Genomic DNA, 13215 nt, shown 5'->3' on the forward strand with positions numbered 1-13215 from the left:
AAAACAGCGTGTTTCTGCTTCCACTCAAAACAGGCATTTTCAGAATGATATATTAAATTATCTGTGGAGTATTTTGAGCTGAAACTTCACAGACACATTCTGGAGACACCTGAGACTTATATTACATATTGTTAAAAGAGGCATAATATGTCACCTTTAAATCAAAAACATGATTTATTATACTATTATAGGTTTTGTTAATATTTTAATTCGATTTTATTTTTATATTTTCTGTTTTCATTTTAATTTCAGTTGAAGTTTTAGTAATTTTGTTGTTTTTGTCATTCGTTATTATTATTTAAAATGTCTATATAGTTTTTATTGTTTTAGTTTATTTAGTTTTTGTTATTTTAGTAATTCAACTAAATTAAAATTAGACGTGGTTGAAATAAAGTATGTTTTTTATATTTTATTTCAGTTAATGTTTATCTTATTTCAAGTATAATGCATTATTTTTTGTAGAGTGAGTTTTTGATTTTATTTTTACATTTTAGCCAAAGCTTTAGCAATTTAGTTTTTTCATTATGTCTATATAGTTTTTCAGTTCTAGTTTTTAGTTTTAGTTATTTTATTACTAAACGGAAAGGAGAAATGTTGCCTTGGCAACTAGCTGAAAATAATGACGTTTTTAAAAAATCTCAGTTAATGTTTATTTTATTTAAAGTAATTAAATAGTTTTGTTTTAGATTTTATTTTTAGATTAAGTTGTCATTTTAATTTTAGTTAAAGATTTAGTAATTTTGTTGTGTTTTGTAATTATTATTTTTTTATGTCTATATTGTTTTTAAGATTTAGTTTTAAATTTTAGTTTTAGTTATTTTAGTACTTTAAACTAAAATGAGAAATGTTGCCTTGGCAACTAGCTGAAATAAAATAAGTTTAATATTTTTAATATTTTATTTTATTTCAGTAAATTTTTATCTTATTTCAAGCAATACATTTTTTTTTAAGTTTTAAATTTTAGTTTTATATTTTTCAGTTTTCATTTTAACTTTAGTTAAAGTTTTAGTAATTATGTTGTGTTTTGTAATTTTATTCTTTTTTTAATTTAAGTTTTAAATTTTAGTTTTATATTTTTCAGTTTTCATTTTAATTTTAGTTAAAGTTTTAGTAATTATGTTGTGTTTTGTAATTTTATTCTTTTTTTAATGGTCTCTCTCTCTCTCTCTCTCTCTATATATATATATATATATATTTTTTTTTTTTGTAAGCTTTAGTTGTTTTAGTACTTCGGCTAAACAAAAATGAGAAATGTTGCTTTGGCAGCTAGCTGAAATAAAATGTTTTTATTTAATTTATTTCAGTTAATGTTTATCTTATTTTAAGTATGAAAATATTAGTAACACTTTACAATAAGGTTGCATTTGTTAACATTAGTTAACATGAACTAACAAAGAAAAACAATTCTAAAACTTAATTTATTAATCTTAGTTCATGTAAATTTCCATGTTTACTAATACGTTATTAAAATCAAAATTAGATTCTGTTAATATTATTTAATGGACCTGAGCTAATGTGAACGGTTATATTTTCATGAACTAATGTTAGCATCGATTAATAAATACTGTGACAAAAGAATTGCTCATTATTAGTTAATTTTAGTTAATGCGTTAACTAACAGGGACCTTATTTTAAAAGTGTTAGCGAAATATTTAATATATTGTTTTACATATTTATCACAAAATACAAATGTTTTTATTTCTATGTAAGCTGGAAAACATGTTTTTGTAACAATAATTCGTTCAAACTTTCATTAAAGTTAAGCTAATTTTGTTGCGTTTTATTAATTAAATGTAAATTAAATAAAAAAATTAAATTAAATTTTTTAAGTTTTACTTCAACTAAATTAAAATTAGAAATGTCTAAACTAGCTAAAATAAAATACTTTTCTTTATATAATATTATTAACTAACTACAACTAATGGGACCTTATTGTAAAATGTTAGCAGATTATTTAATATCGTTTTAGATCACGATAATAACCCAGCAATTTCATGTTCATTTCAAAATCATCTGATAATATTATTTTGAACTCTAACGTTTTGTATTAAACTAGAAAAATGCAAAATAAAAGCCTTTCCACTGTTAGTGTGTTGATGTGAAGCAGAAACACACGCTGAAATGAGGTTGGAGCTCATCAAATGGACTTGATCTGCTTTTCTAAAGCCAAATCTGTGGCGGACGCTTTATCCCCCCCCCCCAGGCCCGCGGGCTCGCGGACACACGACGTTTATCATGCTTAACCACAGATCAGAGCATCAGTGCGCGAGTCCCGCTTCAAACGCCGGAGCAGAAACCCCCCGCTTCTCTAAACTCAATAATGGATGTAGGATGCTTGCTAGATGATTCAGTTTGGCTGTTGCCCCCTCAGCGAGTTAAACTGTGCTGATATGATATTTCTGTTGTTTTTCCGCAGCAAATGTTGGATTTCAACCTCAGCAATCTGATCAAGAGGAACAGTGAGCTGGAGACCCTGATGGCCAAGCTGATCCAGACGTGTCAGCATGTGGAGGTAAAGCAGACATGCAGTCCTTCTGCAGCATTGCTTCAGCTCTTTCAGATTATATGAGTTCATTATATCCACTTTAATGTTTGCTTTACATATTTATGACGTGTATATCATATATGTGACCCTGGAGCACAAAACCAGTCATAAGGGTAAATTTCTCGAAATTGAGATGTATACATCAGCTGAAAGCTGAATAAATAAGCTTTCCATTGATGTATGGTTTGTTAGGATCGGACAATATTTGGCTGAAATACAACTGAATTTGAAAATCTGGAATCTGAGGGTGCAAAAAAATCTAAATATTGAGAAAATCATCTTTAAAGTTGTCCAAATGAAGTTCTTAGCAATGCATATTACTAATCAAACATTAAGTTTGGATATATTTACAGTAGGACATTTACTAAATATCTTCATGGAACATGATCTTTACTTAATATCCTAATGATTTTTGGCATAAAAGAAAAATCTATAATTGTGACCCATACAATGTATTGTTGGCTATTGCTACAAATATCCCCCAGCGACTTAACACTGCTTTTGTGCTCCAGGGACACATATATATATATATATTTATATTTGTCACTTGTAAGCTGGAAAACATGTTTTTGTAACTTTACAAACTTTTGAAACTTTCATTAAAGTTAAACAAATTGTTGTTTTTTATTAGTTACATTTTTGTTTTAAAGTTTATTTTTGTACTTCAGCTAAATGAAAATGAGAAATGTTGCCTTGGCAACTAGCTAAAATAAAGTAGGTTTCTTCTTATTTTATTTTATTTTATTTCTGTAAATTTTTTAATCTTTTTTCAAGTAATGAAAATGTTTTATAGTTGTAGTTTTAGATTTTATTTTTATATTTTCAGTTTTCATTTTAATTTGAGTAATTTATTTATTGGTGATTTTATTATTATTATTTTTTAATGATGTAAATATAGTTTTTAAGTTATTTTAGTACTTCAACTAAACGGAAATGAAAAACGTTGCCTTTGCAGCTAGCTAAAATAAAGTTTTTTTTATATATATTTTATTTCAGTTAATGTTTACTTTATTTCAAGTAATTACTTTTTTATGTATAGTTTTAGATTTAGATTTTATTTTTATATTTCCAGTTTTAATTTTAATTTTAGTTAATGTTTTAGTAATAGTGTTGTTGTCATAGTTTAATTAGATTTTTGATGTCTATATCATTTTTAAGTTTGAAAAAAATAAGTTTAGGTGTATTTTAAATAAATTAAACCTATTTTTAGGACCATTATGATTTTTTTTGGCACTATTTTGACACTATTAGTCAGTTTATAATAAAGTAAATAATTATAAGTTTATTTAAAGCCAGACAGATGTTATTCTGCTCATATTATACAGCTATTCTGATTATTATTATTATTAATAAACGACTTTTTTAAATAAGATATTTGTCTTTTGTTTAATAAAACCACATGTACTGTGATTTTAGGCATGCAGCTTCATGCTGCCAGCCTCCAATTTATTTATTTCATTTGCGTTTTGTGCACATTTGTGTGATTTTTTTAGCTTTTCCATTGTTTGTTAATTGATTTGATCATTTTATCTCAGCACAATGCAGCTCACCAGGAGGGCAAACTGGCAGAAGAGTGCGACACGCTGATAAACATCGTACAGCAGAGAAGACAAATCATCGGCACCAAGATCAAAGAAGGAAAGGTAATCGAGCATTAAACTGATCAGAAGTGACAGTGGAGACATTTATAATGTTACAAAAGATAAATGCTGTTCTTTTGAACTTTCTGTTCATTTGTGAATCCTGCTAAATTAAATATATGACAATTTCCACAAAAATATTGTGCAGCACGACTGTTTTCAACATTGATAATAATCAGAAATGTTTCTCGAGCAGCAAACCAGCAAAACAAGACTTCTTATCTCATGTCATTTTGATTCTCAGATAAATGTATCTTGATTTAAGAATCTTTTAGACATTTGTTCTGGAAAATAAGACAAAAACAGAGGAAGATATTCACATATTCACATATTGTTTACAGTGTGATCCGGAGGTACAGTAAAAGTTATTTCCATATTTTCTAACGGTTGGGAGCAGAGCTATTCGAAAATGTGTTTTTATAGTTTTATTGTTATATTTTAACTTTTCAGTTTAATTTGAGTTAAATTTTAGTAATTTATGTTTTTGTAATTTTATTATTATTATTTATTTAAAAAAATTTTTTTTTTTATGATATCTATATTTTGGTACTTCAACTAAATTAAAATGAGACGTAGCTGAAATAAAAAAAAAGTATAAATATAAAAATATTTTATTTCAGTTAATGTTTTTTATTTTATTTTAAGTAATGATTTTTAAAATAGTTTTAGAGTTTATTTTATATTTTCAGTTTTCATTTTAATTTGAGTAATTTTGTTGTTTTCATATTTTGTTTAAAATTGTCTATATAGATTTTTACGTTTTAGTTTTCGTTATTTTAGTACCTGAACTAAATGAAAAAAAATCTGTTGATCTATATATATGTATATATATATATATATATAAAGCCAGACTTTTATTTATTTTAACAATACAATTTAATGAAAATTAATGGAAATTAGTTGGAAGTTGTATTTTCAAACTTTGAAGTGTTGCTAATAAAACTCATTGTGTTTCTCCCTAAACGCTAAGATTTAGAGACCATACTGATGTATTGTGTTCCCTTCAATTTGGTCCTTAAATGTTCTTTATGTGGTCTTAAAAAGGTCTTAAAGAAGTCTTGAATTGACCTTCATCAAACCTGCAGCAACCCTGTTTTATATCTGATGACTAAATGGATACTCGTTGGCTTTTTTACGCAGTCGAAGAAAAGAAAAGTTCATCAAGACAAACTCTTAATGTTGGCTTAAGGCGTTCTCATGCGCGTGTTTGTCTGCTTCCAGGTGGTCCGCTTGAGAAAGCTCGCTCAGCAGATCGCTAACTGCAAGCAGTTCGTGGAGAGATCGTCCTCGCTCATCGCTCAGGCCGACCAGGTTCTGAAAGAGACGGATCACGCTCGATTCCTGCAGACGGCGAAGAGCGTCTCAGAGCGGTGAGCAAACTTCAGTCTACTGTAGAGCAGAACTGGCTGTAATAACAATGAGTTCAGAAGATATGTGACCCTGGAGCACAAAACCAGAAATTGAGATGTATGCAGCATCTGAAAGAATAAATGAGCTTTCCATTGATGTATGGTTTGTTATGATAGGACAATATTTGGTCGAGATACAACTATTAGAAAATCTGGAATCTGATAGTGCAAAAAAAATCAGAATATTGAGAAAATCATCTTTAACACTAGAGTCACTAGAGGTCGCTGTATACCTAAAAACGCCAGCGGGGAAATTTTACCCACGCACATGACAACTGTTTTTATATGACTAAAGAATAGGGCTGCACGATATATCGAAATATCGCAATATGCATATCGCAAGGGCGTTTCGATATCTGAATCATTTTAATAATAGGCTACTTTTAGGTCAACGTTTTAGTTCGACGCTTACAGCAGAGAATTGCTTGACGTCAAAAAGAGTTAAGTGCGATGAGTTGCAGAAAACAACTCTTTGCCGTCTCGTCTTGCTGTCTGACAGACTCACACCTGAAGCGTTTTAAATTAATGTACACAGCTGAGAAAGAAAGAAATCGGATGTGTATCATTATATTGGATCCGTGCAGTCGGATTTAAAGGGACAGCAGCCTATAAATACGTGCTGCTGAATATGTCACTAATGTTAATCAAACAACAAAACGGCTATAACAAAGATTAATCTAAATGTAATTCATACAGTGAACACTATGCAGTGTTATTTTACACTTAATTATTACATTTCTGTATCTGAATGCTACTGTTTATTTTATCTATGCTTGTAAAGTTCTTTTTTTTCTTTTTCTTTCTTTTATTTCACTGACTGTTCACTTGCCTTTAATCATGTTTGAACTTTCTCAGACTATGGTTTTTGCTGTGGTATATGAAGACGTACTTAAAGTGTGTGGAAAGCAAAGTCACAATGATATTAAATTAGTGTCATTCATTTTTTTTGTTTGTTTTCACTGATGTTAAATTACAGTTATGACATTAGTTTTTAAGTAATGCTAAAACACTGCTGGTCACTTTCAGAAGTTGTAGTGATTCTTTATTTTCCAAGAAAGAATGTGAAACTATTTTTATATAGTTTAAAATATAATTGAAATTGATTTTACACACTTTAAGCGATATCGTATCGCATATCGCATTTTTTAACAAGGTATCGCATATCGCTTTTTTCTTCAATATCGCACAGCCCTACTAAAGAACATATTATTTCACTGTATTATGCCGCTGTCTTCACAAAGAAGTGTCTAGAGTCATGAAATGATTATGTCTAGCCATCAACTATATAGCCTAAGCTAAAAAAAAAGCCTACACTGACAACCGAAATTAAAAGGTAGTAGCCTAAGTATTTGGGTGGTGTAATATTATAATGCAATGTCATCAATATATTAAGATAACCCATGCTATTTAAATTACTAAAATAGCCTATAGACAATAATGAGCAATAATAATTCACCACACTGCATAGGATGATGCGATGACAATTCAAGCACACAGCTTCACCTAAATATTTATTAATTTGTTTAGGTATGTCATTTATAATTTGAATAAGAGAACAACACCATTAAACTTTGGATGATCAAAAAAAATGGATTTATTCATAACATTATATAGATCTGATTTTTTTTCTTCTTCAGGAAACGTCCAGACTAGAATAGCAACACAGTAGCGAACAATAAACGGTATGGCAAGACAAAAATTTAATAATTAAACCAAAGTTTGACCAATTAGAGTAACGTGAGGCGAAAACATGTAAATATGATACTGAGCCGACCCAGGACGCATAACTTGCCATCAGACTCTCCATCACTCGTGGCTTTTAGTGTTTCTAATACCTACTAGGGCTGTGCGATTAATCGAAATCGTCATAAAATCGCGATTTGAGCTTGCGCGATTTCTAAATCGCTTTATAGCACGATTTTCCGCACCCCCCGACCTCCTCCCGCAGTATGCTATCCGAACCACTTAGAATGCACACGCTGAATTAAAGTGACAGCGCATTATTCGCAGTAAAAATTTACATGGATTGACACGGAAATTTAGTAATTACACCATAAATGCATATAATTAAAGTCTACTGTTTCACAGTCAACACGTGGCTCTTTGGCTAGATTTAAAACAAGGAAAAGTGCTCTTTTAGATAAACAAGGCAATAATAGATGGCACTCGTGGTGGTAGTTAAACAAAGTTATATTAATTGAGTTTAAACGTGAATATGTCTATGAAAGATTGTGTTACTGTACTGTGATAAAAGAGAATCACAATGCTGAAAAAGCATTTTCAGAAACAACGTTTGGATTTGAAATCAAAATAATGGATAAATGTTGTGTTTGTGGTAAACAGCCGCGGATCCGGAGCGGACTGCAAACGCGTCCTGTGCGAAAGCAAAATGAGTCTGTGCTGCTTCTGCACCGCATACACATACTGTATACACACTGCAGACGGAGTACGTGTGAACTTGGCGCAACAAATCTAGTTCAACATCTGAGGCAACGCCACAAAGAGCTCTATGACCAATGCATGGCAAAAAAAAATCCCTGGACACATATGTCACATTTTCTGCCATATGTCTATTCTAGAGACATTTTGTTACACCTTTACTTAGTGATTATTTTGCCTTATGTCTGTTCTAGAGACATGTTACAGCTTCTTGATAAAGCTCTAATTGGTTTTCTTTTGGAAATACGTATGTTTCAAATTTACACTGAATGCATTAATGACTAAAGCATGTCTGCGTGTCAAAATCGTGATTAAAATCGAAATCGCAAAATTGATCAAAGAAATCGTGATAGGTTTTTTTTTTGTCCATATCGCACAGCCCTAATACCTACCTTCCATAAATTGCCTTTTTTTTTGTCATTTTGACTTTATTTATGAAACTGATAACCGCTAAATCAGTGAGTGAAAGGCATTGCCTAGAAATGTACAATGTTAAAACATAAGCGGCAAGAAAATACATGCATTATAGTTTATAGCTAGGCGGGTAAATCTGACCCGCTGGCGCTTATAAGTATAAATGCCCCGTTTTTTTATCTGGTTTTATCTAAATCAATTTTAACTACATTGGATTGTAAATTACATAATTTTAGTAAAAGTCAATGACTGGGAGACTTGAATGTTTTATTTTAAATCTGTTATGCACATTTGAAAAATTTACCCCGTGGTGGTTCTAGTGTTAAAGTTGTCCAAATGAAGTTCTTAGCAATGCATATTACTAATCAAAAATTAAGTTTTGATATATTTACGGTAGGAAATGTACTAAATATCTTCATGGAACATGATCTTTACTTAATATCCCAATGATTTTTGGCATAAAAGAAAAATGTATAATTTTGACCCATACAATGTATTGTTGGCTATTGCTACAAATATCCCCCAGCGACTTAACACTGCTTTTGTGCTGCAGGGTCACAAATATTGTAGTGGAAGCTGAGAAGTAAATGAGTTTGTGCATGTGATGATTGAAATCTTACAGAGTGTCGATGGCGACGGCGTCCTCACAGGTCCTGATCCCAGAGATCAACCTGAACGACGCGTTTGACGCCTTCACGCTGGACTTCTCCAGAGAGAAGAAGATGCTGGAGGGTCTGGATTACCTGATGGGTCAGCATGCATTAAAGCTTAAACAGAACTATTTCAGTCATGACTTTGTAATGTTGTTGAAAGAAGACTCTTCTGCTCTCCAGTGCTGCGTTAATATGATTAAAAACACAGTAAAAATTGTGAAATATTTTTACAATGTAAAACAGCTGTTTTCTATGTGAATATCTGTTGAACTGTAATTTATTTCTGTGATCAAAGCTGTATTTTCAGCATCATTCCTCCAGTCTTCAGTGTCACATGATCTTCAGAAATCAGTATAATATGCTGATCTGCTGCTCGAGAATCTTGTGAATAATTTAACTGCGATACATATTTTTGGGGTCAGTAAATAAGTTATACTTTTATTCACTAATAATGCATTAAATTGATCAAAAGTGACACTAAAGGCATTTATAATGTTATAAAGATTTCTATTTCAAATAAATGCTGCTCTTCTGAAAGTTCTGTTCATCTCTGCATCCTGAAAAATAAAATGTATCACGGTTTCCACACAAATATTGTGCAGCACGACTGTTTTCAACATTGATAATAATCAGAAATGTTTCTCGAGCAGCATATTAGACTGATTTCTGAAGATCATGTGACACTGAAGACTGGAGTAATGATGCTGAAAATACAGCTTTGATCACAGAAATAAATTACAGTTCAACAGATATTCACATACAAAACAGTGATTTTACATTAGTGCTGCTCTTCTGAAAGTTCTGTTCATCTCTGCATCCTGAAAAATAAAATGTATCACGGTTTCCACACAAATATTGTGCAGCACGACTGTTTTCAACATTGATAATAATCAGAAATGTTTCTCGAGCAGCATATTAGAGTGATTTCTGAAGATCATGTGACACTGAAGACTGGAGTAATGATGCTGAAAATACAGCTTTGATCACAGAAATAAATTACAGTTCAACAGATATTCACATAGAAAACAGTGATTTTACATTACAATAATATTTCACAATTTTTACTGTAATTTTGATCAAATAAAAGCAGCCTTGCTGAGCTGAAGAAACTTTTTCAAAAACAAAAAAACTGTTGATCAGTAAATATGTAATCATTGTTTTTTTTTGTCCTACAGAAAATAAGACAAAATGTAATTAAAATGATAACTGCAAGAAGTATATATATATATATATAAGTAACTAATAATATATACTAATATAATATATTTTACTAAAGAAAAACTATGCAAAACAACTAAATTGTAAACAACTATTAAATAATATATATTAAATATATATTAGATTGTAAATATTAAATGCATTGCTGTTCACTCAACATAAAATAGATCTTGCAGAGCTAGAATCCTTTAGGTCTCGTTTTTGCCTAAAATGTTTCGTGCCTCAAAGGGCAAACATATGGCAAAAATGTGGATGGCGTTACTATTATTAGCAAGAAGAGATTTTGTGCAGCAACAGTGAGCTGTTGGCAGAGAAGTAAAGCAGACTGTGTGTTTGTGAGTCCCCCGAGCCTCAGAAGGAAGGACCTCGCAGAGATGAAAAACATATTTACTTCAGTCCCTTCTGCTCCTGTGAGGAGCACTGACATCTACTGCAGCTACTTCACACACCACGCTTCGTCAAGATTGGCCTCGATCTTGGATTTTAAGAACATCGTTACTGCGTTTTGTCTGATTTTTGGCCCAGATGAACTCCGTAAAGAGTAAAATGTTGGTTTTCACAATCATTACAGAGTTACGGCCTTTAAAGGCAACCGTGTTGGTGAAAGAAATTTATCTTTAAATGCTTTGTCGTGTTTGAAAGAACCGGCGATGCCTTATTCTGAGGGTTTCTGAGATGTTTGGTAACAGCGCCACTTGATGGCAAAAAAAAAACACACAAACTGAGTTGCGTTGAAAAATTCATGCATTGGCAGCTGTTGAAGTTCAGTCAGTGTGATGTGTTGATTTAAACCAATTCAATTTTGTGATGTCCATCAGCATTTGGCCCCATAAAAAATATATATTTTTATTTATTTATTATTTTTTACTTTATTTTATTTCAGCTTTATTTCAATTAATTAATTAAATAAATTTTTTATACTTTTAGTAGTTGTTTTTTCTTTATGTTTAGTGACTTATTTCGACCTAAAATTATTTAGGATTTTCTGGATGGATAAATGAATATTTAACCTTTATTTAATTTTATTTCATTTTTAGCTTGATTCATTTTAGTACTTAAACTTAAAACATATTTCATTCCATGTTGTTTTAAGTTTAGATTTTTCATACTTTATTTAATATTATTTTTTAGCTTTATTTCAGCTTTATTTTAATCGATGAATTAAATTAATTTGTAATCATTTTAATATTTTTTTCTTTGTGTTTTTTGACTTTGACCTCGTAGTAAAATTATTTTGGATTTCCTGGATTTAACTTTTATTTATTTTTTATTTCAGTTTTAGTTTGATTAACTTTAGTACTTCAACTTAAAGCATATTTCAGTTCTTGTTTTGTTTAGTTTTACATTGAAAATGTATTATTTTATGTTTAATTTGAGCTTTATACCATCTCCACCGGCCAGACTAACGTCGTCAGAAAGTAAACCGCGCCGAAACTCGCTCCAGATGACCGTCTGTGAAATACAGGCCGACCGTATCCGTCTGTAACGTCATTATGTGAAAAACGAGAGCTCGAATCAACCCGCACTGTGATTTAATTACGAACCCATCACTTTATAAAGCGCTGCAGGGCTCAGGATGGTATTACGGCACGAAAGCAAACACAATCCAGCCAGAAATCCCTGAAAATGTGTGGATTAGAGCAGATTATACTGCAGGACTGAGTCTAGATCAGCGACGGCGAGAGCTTTCGGAGTCAATCAGGTTCCAGTGTACTTAAAGCAGTGTTCAGAGCTGCTGTCCGGCAGACCTGAGGACGAACACAGAGCCAGAGCAGCAGAAGACACTGCAAACGAGGCATGCATTTCAATGCAATAACATCAGATGCTGTGACAAAATCAACCACTTGCTGCATTATTTGCAATTTATTTGCAACTTGCTTTTTTTGTTATATTTTCAAATTTTTTCTGCAGAAATGTTAAACTGAGGGAGGATTATTAGCTAATCCAAATATGCAATTAACACACAGTGCTGAATATAATATATATTGGGGAGAATAGTTATAACGCCTGGTTTCACCGGCAGATTTAAATTAAACCTTTTAAATAAAATAAAACAAAACAATAGACAATAATGTAACAAATTGTCAAAACTGTCTAAAAAAAGGATTCTGCATCAAACAAAATGCTGTATTTTCAGGAAGCAAGAATTAGAAGTATTTCTACACTGGCGTCACTGTATTTTTGCGCAGTTGATTTCATTAATTATGCACAAAATAATTGTATTCTTACTGTCACTAATGCTAATTCAGAAATGCATAATGATTATTGCTGGGTTTTCACAGCAAAACAACACAAGAGAAAAGCTGCAGCATATTTAGTCATTGTGGTTTGCAAAAATATCCAAAACAAATGTAATGAAGACGCAAGTGGAGCTTGTTTCTTAATTTTAGTATTTCAACTTATTTCAACGTTTCAGTGCATTTTTATTTAATTTAAATTTAGGTTTATTTCAGTTAATTAATTCAATTACTTTGGATGGATTCATTCATTCATCCAAGCATTGTGGCCTGGATGGATACATGAATATTTAGCTTTTATTTATTTTTACTTCAGTTTTAGTTTGATTAAATGTATTATTTCAACTTAAAACATATTTCAGTTCATGTTGTTCAAGTTAAGGGTTTTCATGGAATATTATAATAATTATACTTCATTTTATTTCAGCTTTATTTCAATCAATTAATTAAATTCATTTTCAATAGTTTATTATGTTTAATGACTTTGAACTCATAGTAAAACATTTTAGGATTTCCTGGATGGATAAATTAATATTTAGCTTTTATATAATTTTATTTCAGTTTTAGTTTGGTTCATTTTAAAACATATTTCAGTTCATGATTTTAAAGTTTAGGCTTTTCATCCAATTCTTTTATTTAAAAAAAAAAAATAATAAAAAA

The 13215-nt window shown here is 30.7% G+C and overlaps 1 protein-coding gene across 1 annotated transcript in view; it reads left to right on the plus strand.

The window, feature by feature from the left end:
- Window positions 1–13215, plus strand: part of LOC107564314 (E3 ubiquitin-protein ligase Midline-1-like) — a 36347-nt gene that overhangs the window by 18765 nt on the left and 4367 nt on the right. Inside the window, exons 3-7 of the mRNA XM_016249353.1 lie at window positions 2417–2512; window positions 4081–4188; window positions 5407–5555; window positions 9070–9244; window positions 11696–11732. Coding sequence (XP_016104839.1) covers window positions 2417–2512; window positions 4081–4188; window positions 5407–5555; window positions 9070–9244; window positions 11696–11732 — 565 coding nt within the window. The remainder of the gene's footprint in view (window positions 1–2416; window positions 2513–4080; window positions 4189–5406; window positions 5556–9069; window positions 9245–11695; window positions 11733–13215) is intronic.

This window comes from Sinocyclocheilus grahami, unplaced genomic scaffold (assembly GCF_001515645.1).
Source record: "Sinocyclocheilus grahami isolate Dianchi unplaced genomic scaffold, SAMN03320097.WGS_v1.1 scaffold923.1, whole genome shotgun sequence".
Taxonomy (NCBI): Eukaryota; Metazoa; Chordata; class Actinopteri; order Cypriniformes; family Cyprinidae; genus Sinocyclocheilus; species Sinocyclocheilus grahami.